Source organism: Schistocerca piceifrons, chromosome 5 (assembly GCF_021461385.2).
Source record: "Schistocerca piceifrons isolate TAMUIC-IGC-003096 chromosome 5, iqSchPice1.1, whole genome shotgun sequence".
Taxonomy (NCBI): domain Eukaryota; kingdom Metazoa; phylum Arthropoda; class Insecta; order Orthoptera; family Acrididae; genus Schistocerca; species Schistocerca piceifrons.
Window position 1 is genome coordinate 518804339 of NC_060142.1, and position 19861 is coordinate 518824199.

Genomic DNA, 19861 nt, shown 5'->3' on the forward strand with positions numbered 1-19861 from the left:
CACCAAAAGGACCCGTCTTTTCGAATTTCTGAATCATTTTCTCCAGACCCTTGGCAGTCATCGGACCAGCGCCTTTTTTCAAATCCTTCAGTGTCCGGAACTCCTGCACAGCGACGTGTGCACAGTCATCAATGTTGTAATACAGCTTTACAAGCAGAGTGCTATCCTGCATTGAGACACTCATGGCGAACGGCGCAGAGGCGAAAGAAGGAAAAGCCGTGTACCAGGCGTGTTTATACCAACTTCAGTATGTCGTGCGCATGACAGGTGTTTTCATTTACGTATTTTGACACATACTGCGCCATCTATTGATCAATTTTCACACAATCTTTTTCTTCTGCCATACGTTTTCCCCCTTCTCCGATAATATTCCGTTGCAGTTTGGTGTAATTCTGACCAGTGGTGTTATTTCTACAGCGTTTTGGAAGTATAACCTCGATTACAATCCCCCTGTATAATACATGTGGGTGCTACGTTGAGGGCTTAGAATCTTTTTAAATTTTCGTATTCTGATATTCCATTGTCATATCAGTTCTTATATTTTATTCAAATGTCTATTCTTCAGAAAGATTTTGCGCATTCCCTTGCATGAAACGGATCGTAGAAACATTCGAAACAGAGATAATCCGAACATTACGAGCATCGCGGCGAAGACAGATTTGTCACAGTGACATTTCTTGACATGAATCTCACTCGGGAAAGAAATGTCGTTAGCATTGGTGAAGATTTCGGGGGTTAGCAATAATTTCGCGAGAAACCATGCATAACGGATCAGTTTTATGAAAACTGGCTCTTCCATTGGATTATGAATGATTATTACACTACAACAGTTTCACCGAAAACAATTCGAAATTATTTTCTCATACTTTTTTTTTAATTCATTCATATGACGTACGGTCTGTAGGTTGATAAAGACAAAATCATATCAGTGTATACTGGAAAACATTCGCGTAGTAATCTTCTACAGATTCTTCTTCTTCTTCCGCTTACGCCATAGTCCCGCAACGATCGCAGGGTCGGCGCGGTTAGAACGGATTTGACAAGGTTAGTTTTAGGGGTGACCGGATGCCCTTCCTGCCGCCACCCCGTACCCCCAAGGATGGAATCAGTGTACTCCAGCTGTCTGTATCTAGTGTAAATTGTGAAATAGTGCGAACACGTTTCAAATGTCTGCGATGCGTGTAACTGAGGCGGAACGTGGGGACCAACTCTTTATTCACCTAGCGGGATGTGGGAAACCGCCTAAAAACCATATCCAGGCAGGCAGGCCGGCCGGCACACCGGCCCTCGTCGTTAATCCGCCGGGCGGATTCGATCCGGGGCCGGCGCGTCTCCCCGAGTCCAGGAAGCAGCACGTTAGCGCTCTCGGCTACCCTGGCGGGTTAGTAGTCTTCTACAGATATAGGCATATAAATGAAAAAGACTCGGGTTTTGAACACGGGACGCAAAATAAGAAGCAGCGACACTAGCCGTTTCGTATCATTGCAGGATGCAGTAAAACTGATGTCAAGTACCTGGAAAATTCCTCGAAAACTTTGACCGCCAATTTTTCAGAAACGGTCGACTATCTACAAAAAAAATGTTTCAAATGGGTCTGAACACTATGGGACTCAACTTCTGAGGTCATGAGTCCCCTAGAACTTAGAACTACTTAAACCTAACTAACCTAAAGACATCACACACATCCATGCCCGAGGCAGGATTCGAACCTGCGACCGTAGCGGTCTCGCGGTTCCAGACTGCAGCTCCTAGAACCGCACGGCCACTTCGGCCGGCGACTATCTACAGATAAGCCGAGACACCAATTATCTTATTCTGACCCCTCTTCCATTGGGTGAAGTACCTGGGAAATCAAGTGATGGCACTTGCTGTGTTCTCCTTGTAAGTGGAAATTCTGCCAGTCGTTGATGTGTCTCAGGAAAAGAAGTGACCCTGGTACCGAACCCTGAAGAACACACCGCGTTATAGTACCGTATTAGGAAGTCCGTCACCCCCCGTTGTACAAAGTGACTTTGTGACGGAGTTCGCTACATGGACCGCCTCCCCCGCCTGTTGCAGATCTCGACGCTGGTGGCGCACCGGGAGCGCGACCGCGAGCGGCCGCTATGCTCGGAGCGCAGCGTGCGGGCCGTGGCTCGCGTCGGCCAGGCCGTCAACCTGGCGGTCGAGCGCTTCGTCACCGTCGGCGAGACCATCGCTGACGACAACCCCGACATTAAGGCCGACATGTACGACGCCTGCAAGGAGGCGCGCGCCGCCGGTGAGATACCTGCAACAAACCCATCCGTTAAGAACTTGACGCATGCAGCAGCGGTTCGTTTCTTTCATTTACAGCATTAGTCACTTACAGGCTGGCAATTTGTCTGGAAAACCTGGAAAATTGGGAATTCTCACAGGAACTGATTTATTGAAGAGATCAGAGAATTCTGAAGGATTCGGGGTGTTCTGACCAGGAACTCATTGAGCTCTAGATCGCAGAAGGCCAATGGTGTTAACGGCATTCGACGCCCTGCCTACTGTTCACCGTGCAACCACAATATTGGCTGCTGATGGAAACAGGGGGCGGGACTGGAGGTATCTAATGGTGAGCACAGCCTGAGGCTTTGGGGCGTCGTTGAACTGCTTAGTCGACGAGAAACTCACAAGAATGCCAGAGATGTTGATACAAAGTAGAGCAATGGCAACGATAAACAAAGAAAACATTGCATTGCATTGCATCTACAGCAACAGTTGTCGAAGTTGACATTTCGTCAGAAAGGAACCCAAGGAATTCCGCAAAGTGAGAAAGAAATGGCTGATGAAATATTAGCGTTTCTCCCTAAATGAGTCAGTGGAATGTGTGGTGTCCTATACGCTCGACAGTGCGGACAATGTACAGGAGTAGAACAGTGATGACGGTACGTGCTTAACAGTGAAAGTGAAACCGGTGTCCAGCCATGCAGTTACCGATACTCTTCAAGTTTCTGCCAAATACACAGAAATTAAGTTGAGCAAGTCGGCGATCGCTGAACATTGTTTGTCGGAAAATCACGCCATGGAGTATGACCGCACGAGGATTCTGGTACAGACGTCGAGATACTGGGACAGCGTTGTTAGAGAGGCCATCGAAATTCGCACCAATGACGACCTCATAAACCGTGACTGTGGCTATAATCTTAGCAAGGCTTGGGAACCAGCGATTGGGTTACTCAAGAGTAAATCGAGCAAACGTATAGTTGTGACGACCACGGCGGACAGAGCCATCACACCGACGTCATCTCAGACGCCGTCGCAATCCGTTCCACCGCGCGACCGTGGCGCGGGGCGCGGACGGCGGAGGGAGCGCGCCGCGGGCGGAGGGTATTTAAATCGGCCGCCGCCGCGACCGAACCCAGTTCCCTCTGAGCAGCCATAGCGTACGGATCTCCGTGCCGGCACGTTCACAGGAGCTCAGTCCGTCAGTTCACCTGATGATGGCGACATGTATGATCGCCGAAATACTGTGCCTGTTGGACACTATAGACCGACAGCACACCCGTGGATATTATGCTCAGTAATGTTCATGTCTGGGGAGTTTGGTGGCCAGCGGAAGTGTTTAAACTCAGAAGAGGCTTCCTAGAGCCACTCCGTAGCAATTCTGGACGTGTGGTGTATCTCATTGTACTGTTGGAATTGTCCAAGTCCGTCGGAAAGCACAATGGGTATGAATGGATGCAGGTGATCAGACAGGATGCTTACGTACGTGTCACCCGTTAGAGTCGTTTCTAGAGGTATCAGGGGTCCCATATCATTCCAACCGCACATGCCCCACACCATTACAGAGCCTCCACCAGCTTGAACAGTCCTCTGCTGACATGCAGGGTCCTTGGATTCATGAGATCGTCTCCATACCCGTACATGTCCATCCGCTCTATACAATTTGAAACGAGACTCGTCCGGCCAGGCAACAGGTTTACAGCCATCAATTGTCCAATGTCGATGATGATGGGCCCAGGCGAAGCGTAAGCTTTTGTGTCGTGCAGTTAAGGCTATACGAGTGTACCTTCGGCTCCGAAAGTACATATAGATGATGTTTCGTTGAATAGTTTGCACGCTGTCACTTGTTGATGGCCCAGCATATAAGTCTGCAGCAATTTCCGGAAGGGCTGCACTTCTGTCACGTGGACGATGCTCTTCAGTCTTTGTTGGTCCTTTTCTTGCAGGATCTTTTTCCGGTTGCAGCGATGTCGGTGATTTGATGTTTTTCCAGATTACTGATATACACGGTACACTCGTGAAATGGTGTACAGGAAAATCCCCACTTTATCGCTACCTCGGAGATGCTGTGTCCCATCGCTCGTGCGCTGACTATAACACCACGTTCAAACTCGCGTAAAGCACGATAACCCGCCATAGCAGCAAATATAATCGATCTAACAACTCCGAGAGACAATGTAGTATAGGCGTTACCGACCGCAGCGCCGTATTTTGTCAATTTACATCTCTCTGTATTTGAATACGCATGCCTATAACAGTTTCTTTGGCGCTGCAGTGTACAACCCTCAAGAAAGATACACACAGTTTCTGCAGGGCGTTGAAATATCTGCCTTACACGAGAGTATACCATCAACCTTTAGTCCCAAGAAACTCGATGTCTACTGCTTTACAAATCGTGCCACCAATTTAATATTGTTGAATCTTAACATGGAGAGCACTGTGTGCGAGAAACTGATTTTTGAAGGATGTTAGAATACTAAAAATTAAATTCAGATCGACAGCACGAAGAAACATAGGAAGATCCAAAACCAAAATAAGTAGGTGTATCAGTCAAAGCCTTCTACAATCGGAAGATGTTGATGATTATGACGACGATAATGCGAATGATGCAGTTGTGTACGTGAGGCAGCAACGCTAGAAAATTACAAAAATGTGCAGAGAAACCTGCGGAAGATAGATGTTTAGTGCAAAGACTGGCAGTTGGTTCTGAAACAAACGAGCCCGGGGTGTGCCAAAATGGTGCAATTATGTATACTACGATAAGGATTCAACTGCACATGGAGAGCCTGGTTATGTTATAGGCCTAAGAGAAGCTGGACTGACCCATCAGCAGATTTCTGTACTCGCTAGTCATCTTGTATCGGATAACACATTGGAGCGGCGATCCTAAACCACTTAATTAGGTATAGAAAGAGCGCCTTAAGAAAGGATTTGTAGGGCGACCAACCCTGGCCGTCGTGGCAGGGAGGAGGGAAAATTTTTGAGCAAATGAAACACACAGTTTCTCAGCACAGACCATTGGCTGCAAAATATCTCTAATGAGGCCTTCTATTTCACCATAAAATTGCTCGGGCATCTGTTGTGATGTAGCTGGAATGACTTCTTCTAACGAATGTCTATAAGCATATAAGCAGAAGGGGGTCGTTTGCGTATTGAATTGGTGAGCGTCATCATCCAGAATGATGCCGCCGATGACACGAAGGTTGCGTGGTGGTGGTGGTGGTGGTGGTGGTGTGTGTGTATGAGAGCGCGCGCGCGCGCGCGCGCGAGAGAGAGAGAGAGAGAGAGAGAGAGAGAGATTGTGTGGGTGTACAGGGCGAGATGACCAATTTTTCACCTCAAATTACTTTTGACCTGAATAGTGACCAGGACTCCAGGAACTTACGAAAAACAGCGGCGCGTGTTCGTAGTTTCGTTAATAACCAAGATAAGCATCAACTTTATTCTTTATTTTTGTAAACGGAACTATGCCTGGTTTTTGCTGCCAGGTTAGAAGATTTTGATGAGCCTAATTCAGTGATATAACTCTTCTGCAAATCTAACAAAAATTCACGGAAACGGAAAATGAGGATTTTTGTGCTGTTGTTGCGGCCATAGTCTGGCCTGCCACCCAGAAGTTTATGAAAACTCTCGTAGGAACCTAGCCAATTAATTTGTTTTACCTCCCACAGTATTCGAGAATATTCATAAAACGTCTAATGCTTGCAAAGGTATGTTTATTAGTGACAAAATTATTAGAATTCGCAGGATAAAATTTATTGTTTTAAGTGGAAATCAAATTATTTCTTCCATTTTTGGCATATAGTGTATCATTTACATAGCGGTAAAACGCAGTGCATTAAAATAGTGCATGAAATAAATTAAAACTAGGTTTGTGAACGAAAAACAATAAACATCATTATATGGCGTCACATTTGCGTTGTTGATTTGCATTTTGAAGAGAGAGTTCAAAGAGGGAACGATTTATATCAAGACAGCTTCGTACATGCTGTATCACAAATAACCTCACTGCTGTCAACACACGTGGAGAATCGCTTTACACGCGACAGAACCCCCTCTCTCATGTTCGCCACAGTATTCATTTGATGAGTTCTCAAGAACATGTTTTCCAGTAGCAAAGGTAAAGCATTTATCAAAATATTTGTATACTTTTCCCCGTTCAGCGTACCATCAACGAAATAAGAGTCGATCACTTGCTGCCCTATTATAGCACGCCACCCATTCGCACTCAACTATCGCTGGTTGTACACCTAACGAAGCCAGTGTGGGTTCTTCATAAAATTATTGTGTAGCTGGTGAATCCACTGACAGTATTGGAAATTACTGTCATGTTGCTCTTGACGTAAAGAAATATTTATCGGTGGATATGTATGTCTATTAAAACACAGAAACACTTCTTTGGCACGTATCAACCTCTTTTTGCATTTGACGAAAACTGGCATGCGGATTTAGTGCAACAACTGCAATAACTGCTACTTCTGCAGATTTTTGGTAACAGTCTTCTTTTGTATACGTTATCTCGGAGCAAAACTTTAGTCTCGCGAAGTCTTTTGATGAAATTAACTAAGACGGGACGAGTTGGACGGCAAATGCCTGGGAATCGTTCGTTCTGAATACAGTACTGCTGCTATTAATGTATTTTTGGCACATTCCCCATAAGTTAAGCATGTCGACTAATTCTTCACTAGTCAGTGGCCTTGTGTTCCTGAAAATGGTTTTTTGCATTACGAACAATTCGGCTATGTGAAATTTTTACGTGCAATGTATTGCAAATGAACTGCAGCATATCTCATAACAAACGTGATCTACTTAGACAGTTTTTGTATGTCTATCCTTTTGACTGGAGGTCTGGTAAATAAGATGTAATCATATAATTGTGAATAAGAAAATGTAAATCAGATCTTAAGGACGGCTGTAGGCGTTTCATTTTCTTACGATGCTTAGACAGTTGTCCAGTTCCACTTCAGTTAACTCTTTCCGAAGGCAACATACAGTTTACACCTTGTCTTGACGAAGCAGGTTTCCATCGAGAGTAGCGTTAACATCCCGTACCTATTGTCTCAGTGTCGCAAGTTTCGTTGGACAGTGGTGTAAACTTCCGGATGGTGGGTCGTTTAACGATCGAAACAACAGCTCAGGACTTCCTATATTCAGTTATTTGTACCTGGTGACTTTCTGTTAGATCTGCGGAAGGGTAATATCATTGAATTTGTCTCCTCGAGATCTGCTATCATACCGGCAAAAAAATAGAAATGCTCCATTTACAGCTTGTCCCAGTGCAAGTGCTACGCATGCCGAACTGTAACTACAGGTGCAAGATTTCCTGGCTGGTTTATCGTGGAATGATATTCACCACCTGTATTATCGATCATTTGGCTGCGATAACGTATGCCGCCGGAGCTGTTCAAATGGCTCTGAGCACTATGGGACTTAACTTCTGAGGTCATCAGCCCCCTAGAACTTAGAACTACTTAAACCTAACTAACCTAAGGACATCACACACATCCATGCCCGAGGCAAGATTCGAACTTGCGACCTTAGCGGTCGCGCGGTTCCAGACTGAAGCGCCTAGAACCGCTCGGCCACACCGGCCGGCCGCCGGAGCTGTCTGGGGTGAAACACTGTGTATTGATGTGATCACTGGGACAATCCATATTGTGCAATATGTGCTTCATTTGCTCCGTTTTGTTCAGATGTATTGCTAATATACTATGGTGTACACCGTCTCGTTCGATCACTGAAAGGTTTCAGAATAAGATGTTTGGTGTAGTTCCAATGACCCTATTCCACCGGCAACCAGTCAAGGATACGTTTTAGTAAGGAAAAGCCAAAACCTCCGTACGCTGTACTGAGGTCCATAGTCACTTTAGTTCGTAATGAGTTACTGCAGTCTTTTCTTCTTGCATTGAATTTCTGGGAATAATCTCCAGTGCTTAATCCACTCGTTTATGCCCTAAGTTTTTGTATTTCGCTCTGTCGGTTGCTCGATTATATTACGGAGTATCTGCATCGGACCCCTTACCCGTGATTTGTTGCCGTGTTCAGAGGATAAAATTGTCCAGAAATGCTAAATGTGAGTGCACAAATGTTTCGCTCGGCTCTGTTCTCTCCTTCCATTATCCATTTTTCACTTACTTGTATACAAACAATTAGCTTAATTGGTGATTTCTGTTTGTTGACTTTGCCTATTGGGGAGTACTTATATTTCATGTTTTATTCGTAACGTACACTATGTGATCAAAAGTATCCGGCACCAGGCTGAAAATGACTTACAAGTTCGTGGCGCCCTCCATCGGTAACGATGGAATTCAGTTTGATGTTAGCTCACCCTTAGCCTTGATGACAGCTTCCACTCTCGCAGGTGCTGGGAGGTTTCTTGGGGAATGACAGCCCATTCTTCACGGAGTGCTGCACTCAGGAGAGGTATCGATGTCGGTCGTTGAGACCTGGCAAGAAGGAGTTCCAAAACGTCCCAAAGGCGTTCTGTAGGATTCATGTCAGGACTCTGTGCTGGACAGTCCATTACAGAGATGTTATTGTTGTAAAACAACTCCGCCACAGGCCGTACATTATGTGCTCGATCGTGCTGAAAGATGCAATCGCACATCCCCGAATTTCTCTTCAACAGTGGTAGGCAAGAAGGTGCTTAAAACATCAATGCAGGCCTGTGCTGTGATAGTGCCACGCAAAACAACAAGGGATGCAAGCCCCCTCCATGAAAAACAACCACACCATAACACCACCGCCTCCGAATTTTACTCTTGGCACTACATACACAGGCAGATGACGTTCACCGGGCATTCGTCATACCCACATCCTACCATCGGACCGCCACATTGTGTAGCGTGATTCGTCACTCCACACACCGTTTTTCTACTATTCAAATCCCAATGTTTATACTCCTTACACTAAGCGAGGCGTCGTTTGGCATTTACGGGCGTGATGTGTGGCCTATGAGCAGCTGCTCGACCATGACATCCAAGTTTTCTCACCTCTCGCCCAACTATCATAGCACTTGCAGTGCATCCTGATGCAGTCTGGAATTCCTGTGTGATGGTCTGGATAGTCGTCTGCCTATTACATGTTACGACCCTCTTCAACTGTCGGCGGTCTCTGTCAGTCAACAGACAAGGTCGGCCTGTACGCTTTTGTGCTGTACGTGTCTCTTCACGTTTCCATTTCACTATCACATAGGAAACAGTGGACATAAGGATGTTTACGAGTGTGGAAATCTCGCGTACAGACGTATGACACAAGTGACACCCAATCACCTGACCACGTTCGAAGTCCGTGAGTTCCGCGGAGCGCCCCATTCTGCTCTCTCACGATGTCTAATGACTACTGAGGTCGCTGATATGGAGTACCTGGCAGTAGGTTGCAGCACAATGCACCTAATATGAAAAACGTATGTTTTGGGGAGTGTCCGGATACTTTTGATCACATAGTGTACATATGGATTTGTCCTTTGATATTCTTATATTTACAAGAACGTTATCAACAGATATCCACAGGTACAAAGGACCTTGTATTCCTATTATGTAACGTACCTAAAATGTGAAATTAATTGTTCCTAGAAATTATGAGGAGAGCAGGAAAGCAACATAAATATGTGTTACGTAACGGGGAAAACAAGTCAAGTACGTTTATAAAGAAATAATGAAAAAAAGAACGAGAGCACCACCTAACGTCTAAAATCAGAGAACAGCTAAAGTCTACAATTGGAGTTATTCTCGATAGAGAAGTTCTCGGGCTGGAGCGCCAACAAGTGGTCGGTGGAGTTGCGACGTATGCCGTGCTGACCAGTACAGTGACATTGTAGTCATTTCATCTAAGCGGCATTTCCCCTGTGATATTTCTCTTCCTATTTAACGAAGGGATCGGTAGCAACAAAAGTTTCCCTCTGATGCAAATTATCTGTTTAGTATGCTTCTACCGCATCGCATTCACGCTGCCGTTCACGTTTCAGGTTAATTTTCTTTTGCCGCCCTGCATTATCATTTCTCCAGCTGCGATAAGTTGTAATTTTGATGAGAGGCTGTTGGCAAAGCGGTAAAATAGAGGACTGTTGAATGAGGATGAAATTAAAATGACCCACAGGAAATCAAAATCTAAAACAACTTTAATAATAACCGTTTGGCTGCTCTTTAAATAAATTATTTAGCGACCGATTTAGTAGCCTAGATGCAACATCATCAGGTTAAATATGGTGAATGATGGCATTAAAACTGCATCACCGGCGGGGTCAGGGATTTTCTCTGCCTCGTGATGACTGGGTGTTGTCTGATGTCCTTAGGTTAGTTAGGTTTAAGTAGTTCTAAGTTCTAGGGGACTGATGACCATAGATGTTAAGTCCCCTAGTGCTCAGAGCCATTTGAAAAACTGCATCACATTTAACCTAATTATGTGGCTTCTAGGCTACGAAACCGGTCAATAAAAAAATTATTTGCAAGAACAGCCAAACGGTTATTTTTCAAGATGTGTACTTTCGACTGCGGTTGTCCCTCACACAAGACAGTCTGCAGAAAATCCAAGGACTAGGTTTCACCAGGGAATTTCCGTAATAATTACCGTGAAAATTCTCGGTGTTTATAATCGTAATAGTTATTATACCATTATTTTTTCAGCGCTGAGGTGTGATAATATGTTTCTCAATATAGTTCCAAACTTTCGGAACTCTTCGGAAGGCGTATCTTCGCTTGTGCTGTTATGAACTAACACTATTCGAGAGAAGCTATGCTACCTGTGGTGTAGGTATGATGTAAGGGCATCTCCAATTAAAGTCAAAACTAATATTAAAAATAGGTAAAAGTTTGATAGTTAAATTCCAACTGCAGTTCTAAATATCTCTGATTTCCAACTTTATTCCTTTACATATTTGATAAGTTGCACAAGAATATTGCAGAAAACCATAGTATGAGAATCTGGCAGTTTCTGTTTCTTTCTGAGCGTTGGGAATATACAACTTTTTCTGAGGCGTACATTATGTGATCAAAAGTATTCGGACACTGCATGTAATGCGGAATTGACCACTAGATGTCACGAGAGACGGACCCGCCAGCACAGGTGGAGACGGGGAATGTTGCATTGTCAGTAGAGAACCAGCAGCAGCAGGATGGGTCTGTCAGGAGAGCTCAGCGACTTAAAACGTGGACGAGTCATTGGATGCCATCTGAGTAACAAATCCGTCACGGACGTTTCGGCCTTTCTAAAGCTGCCCACATCGACTGTTAGCAATGGGAACGTGAAGTAAAATGCGAAGGAACAACCAGAGCTAATCCAAGACCGGACATGGACTTTCGAGCATAGCGGAGGGTGGCTGTAAAAAATAGCTTGGGATCAGCGGAAGCAGTCACTGGTGAGTTCGAAAGGGGTAACAGCAGTTCAGCTAGCACAGTGACTGTGCGCAGGGAGTTTAAAGGAATGGGGTCCAACGGTTGAGCAGTTCCTCGTAAGCCCCGCATTTCTGTAGTCAATGATAAGCGATGCTTTAGGAGATGTAAAGAGCGGCGCCACTGTAGGGTGAGTGACTGGAAGCGAGTGATTATGAGTGATTAATCACGCTGTACTTCACGGCAGTCCGACAGAAGGGTTTGGGAGAACTTTACCTGTCATCATGTCTAGTGACAATAGTGAGGTACGAGGGGCGTTTGAAAAGTCCGTGCAAAAATAAAAACTACTTACCTGTTTGTGGTAAATCTTTTTTATTTTTCGACATAGTCTCCTTTTAGACTTATCCACTTCGTCCAACGATGTTCTAATTTGTTGATGCCTTCCAAATAATAGGAATTGTCTAAGTCTGCAAAATAGCTAATAGTTGCTACAATCACCTCCTCGTTTGAATAAAATCTTTGTCCTGCCAGCCATTTCTTCAAATTGGGGAACAAATGGTAGTCCGAGGGAGCCAAGTCTGGATAATATGGGGGATGTGAAACGAGTTGGAATCCTATTTCCATTAATTTTGCGACCACAACTGCTGAGGTGTGTGCTGGTGCGTTGTCGTGATGGAAAATGACTTTTTTGCAGTCAAATCGATGGCGTTTTTCTTGTAGCTCGATTTTCAAACGGTCCAATAAGATGAATAATATGCACCTGTAATAGTTTTACCCTTTTCCAGATAGTCGATGAGAATTATCCCTTCCGAATCCCAAAAGACAGACACCATAATCTTTCCGATCGATTGAATGGTCTTCGCATTTTTTGGTTCAGACTCTCCCTTGGTAACTCATTGTTTAGATTGTTGGTTGATCTCAGGAGTAAAGTAATGCATCCATGTTTGATCCACAGTGACGAAACGACGCTTACAGTCCTGCGGATTCTTCCTGAACAGCTGCAAACCATCCTTGCAACACTTCACGCGATTCCATTTTTGGTCAAGCGTGAGCAATCGCGGAATCCATCTTGCAGATAGCTTTCTCATGTCCAAATGTTTATGCAAAATATTATGTACCATTCATTCAAGATGCCCACGGCACTAGCAATCTCACGCACCTTAACTCTTCTGTCATCCATCACCATATCATGGATTTTATCAATGATTTCTAGAGTCGTAACCTCCACAGGTTGTCCAGAACGTTCAGCATCATTTGTGCCCATATGGCCACTCTGAAAATTTTGAAACCACTTATAAACTGTTCTAATCAAAGGTGCAGAGTCACCGTAATGTTTATCAAGCTTCTCTTTAGTCTCCTGAGGCGTTTTGCCTTTAATAACGTAATGTTTAATCACCACACGAAATTCTTTTTCGTTCATTTTTGACAGCCACTCGACTTCCTTGTTTCACACGAACGCCAAACACAAAGGAACAGACCAATATGGCTGAAACTTCGCATGAGTTCTTTCCAAAGATGCTACTAACTAAACATGACCTCGAGACGCGCCGGTGGTGCCATCTCTCGGACTTTTCAAACGTGGTGGTGTTACGGCGTGGTGGTTTTCCGTGGTTTTTGTGTGGTTTCGTTATTGCGCTTAAGAAAATGCTCAATACAGAATAATATGAAAGCATTTTACAGCATTGTGTACTGTGTGTACAGCAGAGGAACAGTTCAGAGACGATGTTTCTCTGTAAGAGCATGACAAAGCACCGTGTGAGAAAGTACCAACTGTGAGACAATGGTTTGCGGAAAATAACACTCCTTAAATGGAATGGTCTGTCTAGAGTCGTGACCTGAACCTAATCGAAAGCCTTTGGGATGATTTAGAATGTCAACTTCGCTCCAGAACCAGCGTCCTGCATAACTATCTAATGGGGTTGCGGCTCTTGAGGAAGAATGGCTGCCATTCCACCAGTTCCACCACAGACATTCAGTCACCTTTTGAAAGTGTCCTCAGCAGAATTAAAGCCATCATAATGGCCCATTTAAACTCCACTAATAAGTGTCCGGATACTTTTGATCAGATGTAACGCAGAGTGCTTCATAAGAAGAAAACGTTGTGCCCAACGTTGCTGGGGAGGGTTGGTAGGCAGGCTGGCTCCGGTCGCCTCATACGCTCCGTTAGGCTCTGGCAGGTGGAGTATGAGCAGCCATGAATAGACGTCCGAGGAAATATTTTGGCTATTTAGTACTTCAGCACTAAGACGATAGTTTCTAACATTAGAAACACCTCTTAATAATGTCGTAGACACATTGACGGTGTGTGCTCTTGCATAAGGCCAAGTTCAGATTTAACGCACGTTGACGCCTGCTGTCGCGCAGTGGAATTTCAAGAGAGTTCAGATGACGGGCGGTAGAGCGCGTTAGTAGCTCCAGTTACTCTCTTGCATTGTGTTTCGGTTTCGGATGTTGCAAGCAGTTGTTCAGCGGCGGAGCTACAATATTCGTATAAAACTGGAAAACCTACTACGTCAGGGATAATTGGTCAAGGAAGCAAAGTCATCAAGACATTGCGATGCTGACACCGGATGAAGAAAAATGGATTGAAATATCTCGAGGATTTCGACAATACGCGATGTTTTCTCATTCCATCGGAGCTGTCAATGGTAAGCGTCTCAGAACACAAAACCCAGAACGGACAGCCTCTTCTAAACACATTTTTCTCTAGTACTGTTGGCGCTATATGACTCCTACTATCGCTTTAACTGAGCAGACATTCGTGCTTATGGGAAAGACAGCGAATGAGGAATTTTCAGAGATTTTGTTCTGTATGAAAATCTCACTGGAAAATCTTAGAATATAACGAAACAAAGACCCTCAATAGTCGATGAACCATTAGGCATGTGGAAAATTTAGTGGGACTCTACACGGAAAGCAACCGAACTATTACTTAACTATCGTCTAATATTATCACGTAGGTACGTTAAGTGTACTTTCGGTATAGCGCATAATAATTGGAGAACACTACATCGCACATTACTTACCAGTATGGATTGTGCTTTCCTCAATTAACGACACACTTCAACATTGGATAACGTTCGGGCTATTTTATTAAGGAAGGTAGATTTGAATATGCAGAACGTATGATATGAATGGAAGTGTACTTGTTAACGAGAAAGTTTTTCATACCTGTATTTTTTTCTTAAGTGATTTCCCTCACAGAAAATCAAAACTAATTCTTCCCAAGCACGCCGTCTCAAAATTTTACTTTTATACGGTTGCCGTTTTCGTCTGCTTTGTCAGTTAGTAGCCGGCCGCTGTGGACGAGCGGTTCTAAGCGCTTCAGTCCGGGACCGCGCGACCGCTACGGTCGCAGGTTCGAATCCTGTCTCGGGGATGGATGTGTGATGTCCTTAGGTTAGTTAGGTTTAAGTAGTTCTAAGTCTAGGGGACTGAAGACCTCAGATGTTAAGTCCCATAGTGCTTAGAGCCATTTGAACCATTTCTCAATTAGTAACTCGATGTCAATAATCTCGCCTTCGGTTTCACTCATTTTTCGCAGCGTCCGATAAACAAAAGTAATGGAAATGGGAATGCCGTGTGGCTAGAGTAGACGGTGCCGTCGGGTAGACCGGTCGCTTTGTGCAGGTCTTTCGAGTTGACGCAACTTCGGCGTCTTGCGTGTCGATGGGGATGAAATGATGATGATAGGGACAACACAACACCCAGTCCATGAGCGGAAAAAATCTCCGACCCAGGCGGTAATCGAAGCAGGTCCGTTGGGTATGACATTCCGTCGCGCTGACCACTCAGCTACCAGGGACGGACAACAAAAGTAACAGAAACACACAAAAAATACGTCTGGTCACGACGGAAGTGCCCGGTCTACAGAATAGTGGAGGGGCTTGTATCTTTCCAACCGCGCGTAACGCATTTGTCTGCGTCTGGTGACTTTTTGCGCAAACTCTGCGTTAAAGCCCACCCATGTAATGTGTTGTAAGATGGACGTTAGATTTCTAAACGCGCGATTTGAAAACACGAGTCAGATATCCATCATGTGAATTTAGCCTTACTTCACAAGAAATATTTGCAGCTCTCTTCGTTACTTGTTAGTTCGCTGCCAAATGCCGGAATATGTTGTTCAGACTTTCTGCCAGAAGTTAGGTTTTGGTGGAATAACATAGGGTCAGCAATTGGTGTTTCGAAAAACTGCACACCATACTCTAGCTTACACATCACGCAGATGTGCTTGGTACGGACAACGATTTTCAGAACTACGACCTCAATTGTTCAGTGAGTTCACAAGCCTTGATAAACGCAGCCAGGCTTCATCAGAACAAAATATTTCATGTTCAACGTCTCTACTATTCACATACTGCAACAGCCAGCTGTGGCACTGCCGTCTAGCAACAGCATCTGGTCAGTCTACGCGCTACCGCTAGTTTGTAAGGTTTAATTTTTTGTTTGTTCACAGCCCTGTGACCAGGTGATACCGACACAAAACTCTAAACTTCTAAATGGCGTAACGACTTTTTCTGCCTGCTTTCCAAGGCCGCTCATAAGACGTCTTACAAGGGGACCTCACAGTGCCTGGAGATCAATGTCCTTAAGCAGTAAGACGCAGATCTCAGAGGACCTAGAAAAAATCGCATGTGAAGAGTAAAAAGTTTTCGAGAGCTGTTAAGTCCATAACAACTGTGGTACCTGTACGTAGTCGTCGGTAACTGAGGCGTTGCTGATGAGGTAGGCGTCCTAGTTTTGACTAGCAATGCAGCGATGGGCTTAGACATTATAAAGGAGTACGACATAGCGTCCGGCGCAAAATTGAATATCAACAAGTTAGGGAAAATGAACATAGGTCGTGGAATAACCGCGCAAGTACAAGGACGTTTTAGAGAAATAAACAGCATTCAGTGTCTGGGCATTGACTTCAGAAGAAATGTACGCCAAACGATTTCCGAAAATTACCAGTAAATCCTGTTGCTCTATGGAATGAAACTCCCAAACGTCTTATTGCTTTACGAACAAGTTAATGTGATAAATATTTACCTTTAAGGATGTCAGCGAGAAGAAAATTAGAAACGGTTTGAAATTATGCTTAAAGTTTCTTGGAATTCGCTAACTCTTTTATTATGAAACAGTGGATGAATATAAACTGTATAATTTACTCTCCATTTTAACCAAAAGCTAGTTCTTCGCGCATCTCATTGCTTATGACGTCTTAACCCCTGAAGTACGTGTTTTATTATGATACAATTATGCAGGTACATTCAGTAACAGATGTGGGTAGTGTCTGCAGAGTTTGTCGCAAATAGAAGTAATACATAGAAACGTCATGCGTGATGTTGGAAGATGCACTGCGCGCCATTTTAAGCAAAAGCTAGTTATTCACGCATCGGAATGTTCATTACGTCATATGACCTGAGCTGTATGTCGTACAACGATATAATTTTGCAGGTACATTCAGTGGTGCCAGCCGTTGTGGCCGAGCGAGCGGTTGTAGGCGCTTCAGTCTGGAACCGCGCGACCGCTACGGTCGCAGGTTCGAATCCTGCCTCGGGCATGGATGTGTGTGATGTCCTTAGGTTGGTTAGGTTTAAGTAGTTCTAAGTTCTAGGGGACTGATGACCTTATATGTTAAGTCCCATAGTGCTCTGAGCCATTTGAACCATTCAGTGGTATGCATGGATGCAGGCTGAAAATAGAGCCGGTAGTAAAGAAGTAATGAATTAAAACACCATGCTGATGCTAAAGTTCGACTGCATGAAAGCGAAAATGTAGTAAGCGATACATGTTTTTCCTCTCATCATTTGGGGGAGGGAGGGTTATCTGCGAGAAAAAAATATTGTGAAAGATTGGAAATTATGTGTAAAGTTTGCTGGAAGTCGCTAAGTGCTCTCATTCTGAAATACTAGTCGAAGTAAGTCCGTATATTTGCGCAAAATCTGTTACGCTGCATCGAGACTGACACACAGTTTCTAACTGTAATTCTCGTCTTACTGTTTTAAACTTTTAACATAACATTAGACGTCATAATCAGTAAATTATGACAGCTTTTTATATTCGGTCTCTAACTACGCGAAATATTCTAAAATCGAATTTTTGTTGTCCCTAAGCTGCAACTGGTATCTGGCTCCAGGACAGCGTTCCAGAAATATGTAAGTGGCAGTCAAATGAAAATGAGACAGATGGAAAAAGTAAACAAACTATTTATTCTTTCGTAGGTAATCGCATAACCGTTAATAAATTTATCCCACTGTGAGACAAGACGGTCAATGCCTTTACGGAAAATTGTTTGCGGTTGCTTACCGAATCATCATTGTACCCAGGCGTGCACTTCTTCATTCGAAGCAAATCGACGGCAACGAATGTCTTTCTTCAGGGTTTCAAAAATGTGGATATCGTTTGGGGAGGGGTGAGGACTCTATGGAGGACGTGTAAGGCCTTCCCAGCGAAACTTCTGGAACGTAGTAGAAACATGTGGCCGTCGATTTGCTTCGGATGAAGAGGTGCACGCCTGGGTACTTTCATTGTTCGGTAAGCAACCGCAAAAAATTTTCGCATGAAGGCGTTGACGGTCTTGCCTCCCAGAGGGATAAATGCGTTAAGTTACGGCGATTACTTTCAAGAATTAACAGTACAATTTCTCTTTCCATCTGTCTCGTTTTCATTTCACTGACCATTATAGATAAGAAATCACCTATGATTCTTGAAATTTTCTCTGTGTAAAGAGTATTTCCAAAAGTTTGGGGATTGCAGCTGGCTGACGATGACTTCCTGCCACGGTATTTCGGCGGACAGCCATTGATCCATCTTAAAGTGAGTGTTCTGCACGGTAGATTCGTAGCGATGTGAGCTAGCAATCTCCAGTGCAAAACACTCACTTTAAGATGGGTCAATGACTGTCCGCCGAAATATTGTGGCAAGAAGTCGACGTTAGCCGGCTACAATCCGGAAATTTCGTGGAATAGGAAATCGCCCACTTGCATCCAAAATCAAAGCATCAGAAAACTCGACAAAATGCAAAAAAATACACCTGGTTAAGTGTATCTAATATCCAAAATGAACTACGTGACCCAGGTCCTCCCACCACCTCACGACATCGTCAAAAAAGTTGTGTCGGTGGTAGGTCATTTTATAAGTCGCGGTCATAGTTTTCAAGGCAAATATTACACACTGACGTAGCAACCAAAAAAGGCGATCTCAGCCTCACCATCGTCTGCAACAAAGCACAGGCATCGTACATCAGCAACTCGCTGAATCAGTGGAGAAATATGCCTTCTAGTCTCACCGCACATTTAGTAAATGAAATAGCACAGGTTAGCCTTATTCCACCAATCAATGTCACCGCGTACCGAACGGACTCGTATCATTTGTAGCGCTTTCTCGTTGATTACAGTTATATGCAAGTGACAACACCCGGTAACAAACTGACAGACGTAACAGAATTGTGCTGTAAATTAATGAAACACAATGCTAGGAACATTATAGAAGATATACAAGGACACAAACTGGCAAGCGATAGGAAACAACATTCATTACTGTCATTTACCGACGCATGCGGTGCACCGCGGTCAATCGGAAAATTCGAACGAATACCAAACTACACACAATACACATCAATGACTTACTCATGTGCTCCTAATATGCTCTTATCGACAGTGAGGAACATAGATTTACATATCTAAACACGAGAGCAATACGGACCACAATCAGTATCAAGTTGGTCAGTGCAAGACGATTGCACATCACGCCACAACAACATTGGACTTCCATCAACCCACACCACGTCACTTTCCTCAAAACGCAGTGAGCTGGCTAAAACGTCATACTGTATTTTAGGTTAAGGCTGACGAAGAAAACAGTGAACAGAATTTTTGTGCGTACTTCACTATAGAGTGCCATAAACTTCGACGGACCCAGAACAAAGTTTTCCGTATCATCTCAGGCGCTGGCAGGCACGTCCCCAACAAACACATAAGAGACTTCCTAGGCCAACCCACCATTTACACACTTATTCAAGACAAATACACAAAATTTTACGAAACAATACGAACTTCGCCCCATTTTCTCATTCAAAATTTAGGAAACGAACCCACAGAAGCTTCTCACAGACGCCCAAAATTAACCCTTACACGCCTCTTTACGGACGAATAACTCATACGTAAAACACCAAACACAAGCTTACACAGAGAAAACACGCACACAACCCTACTCCCTCAACTTCACGTAAACCCCTAGCGCATTCGGAAGTCAGACAGGCACAGCCCATGTTACTTAACACGCAACCGAAACAACCATAGCCTTGTCAACGG

General features: G+C 44.2%; 1 protein-coding gene across 1 annotated transcript in view; it reads left to right on the top strand.

Moving 5' to 3' along the window:
- Window positions 1-2031: 2031 nt before the first annotated feature.
- LOC124798251 (alpha-catulin) overlaps window positions 2032-19861 on the top strand; it is a 170039-nt gene continuing 152209 nt past the window's right edge. The window contains exon 1 of the mRNA XM_047261572.1: window positions 2032-2260. Coding sequence (XP_047117528.1) covers window positions 2032-2260 — 229 coding nt within the window. The remainder of the gene's footprint in view (window positions 2261-19861) is intronic.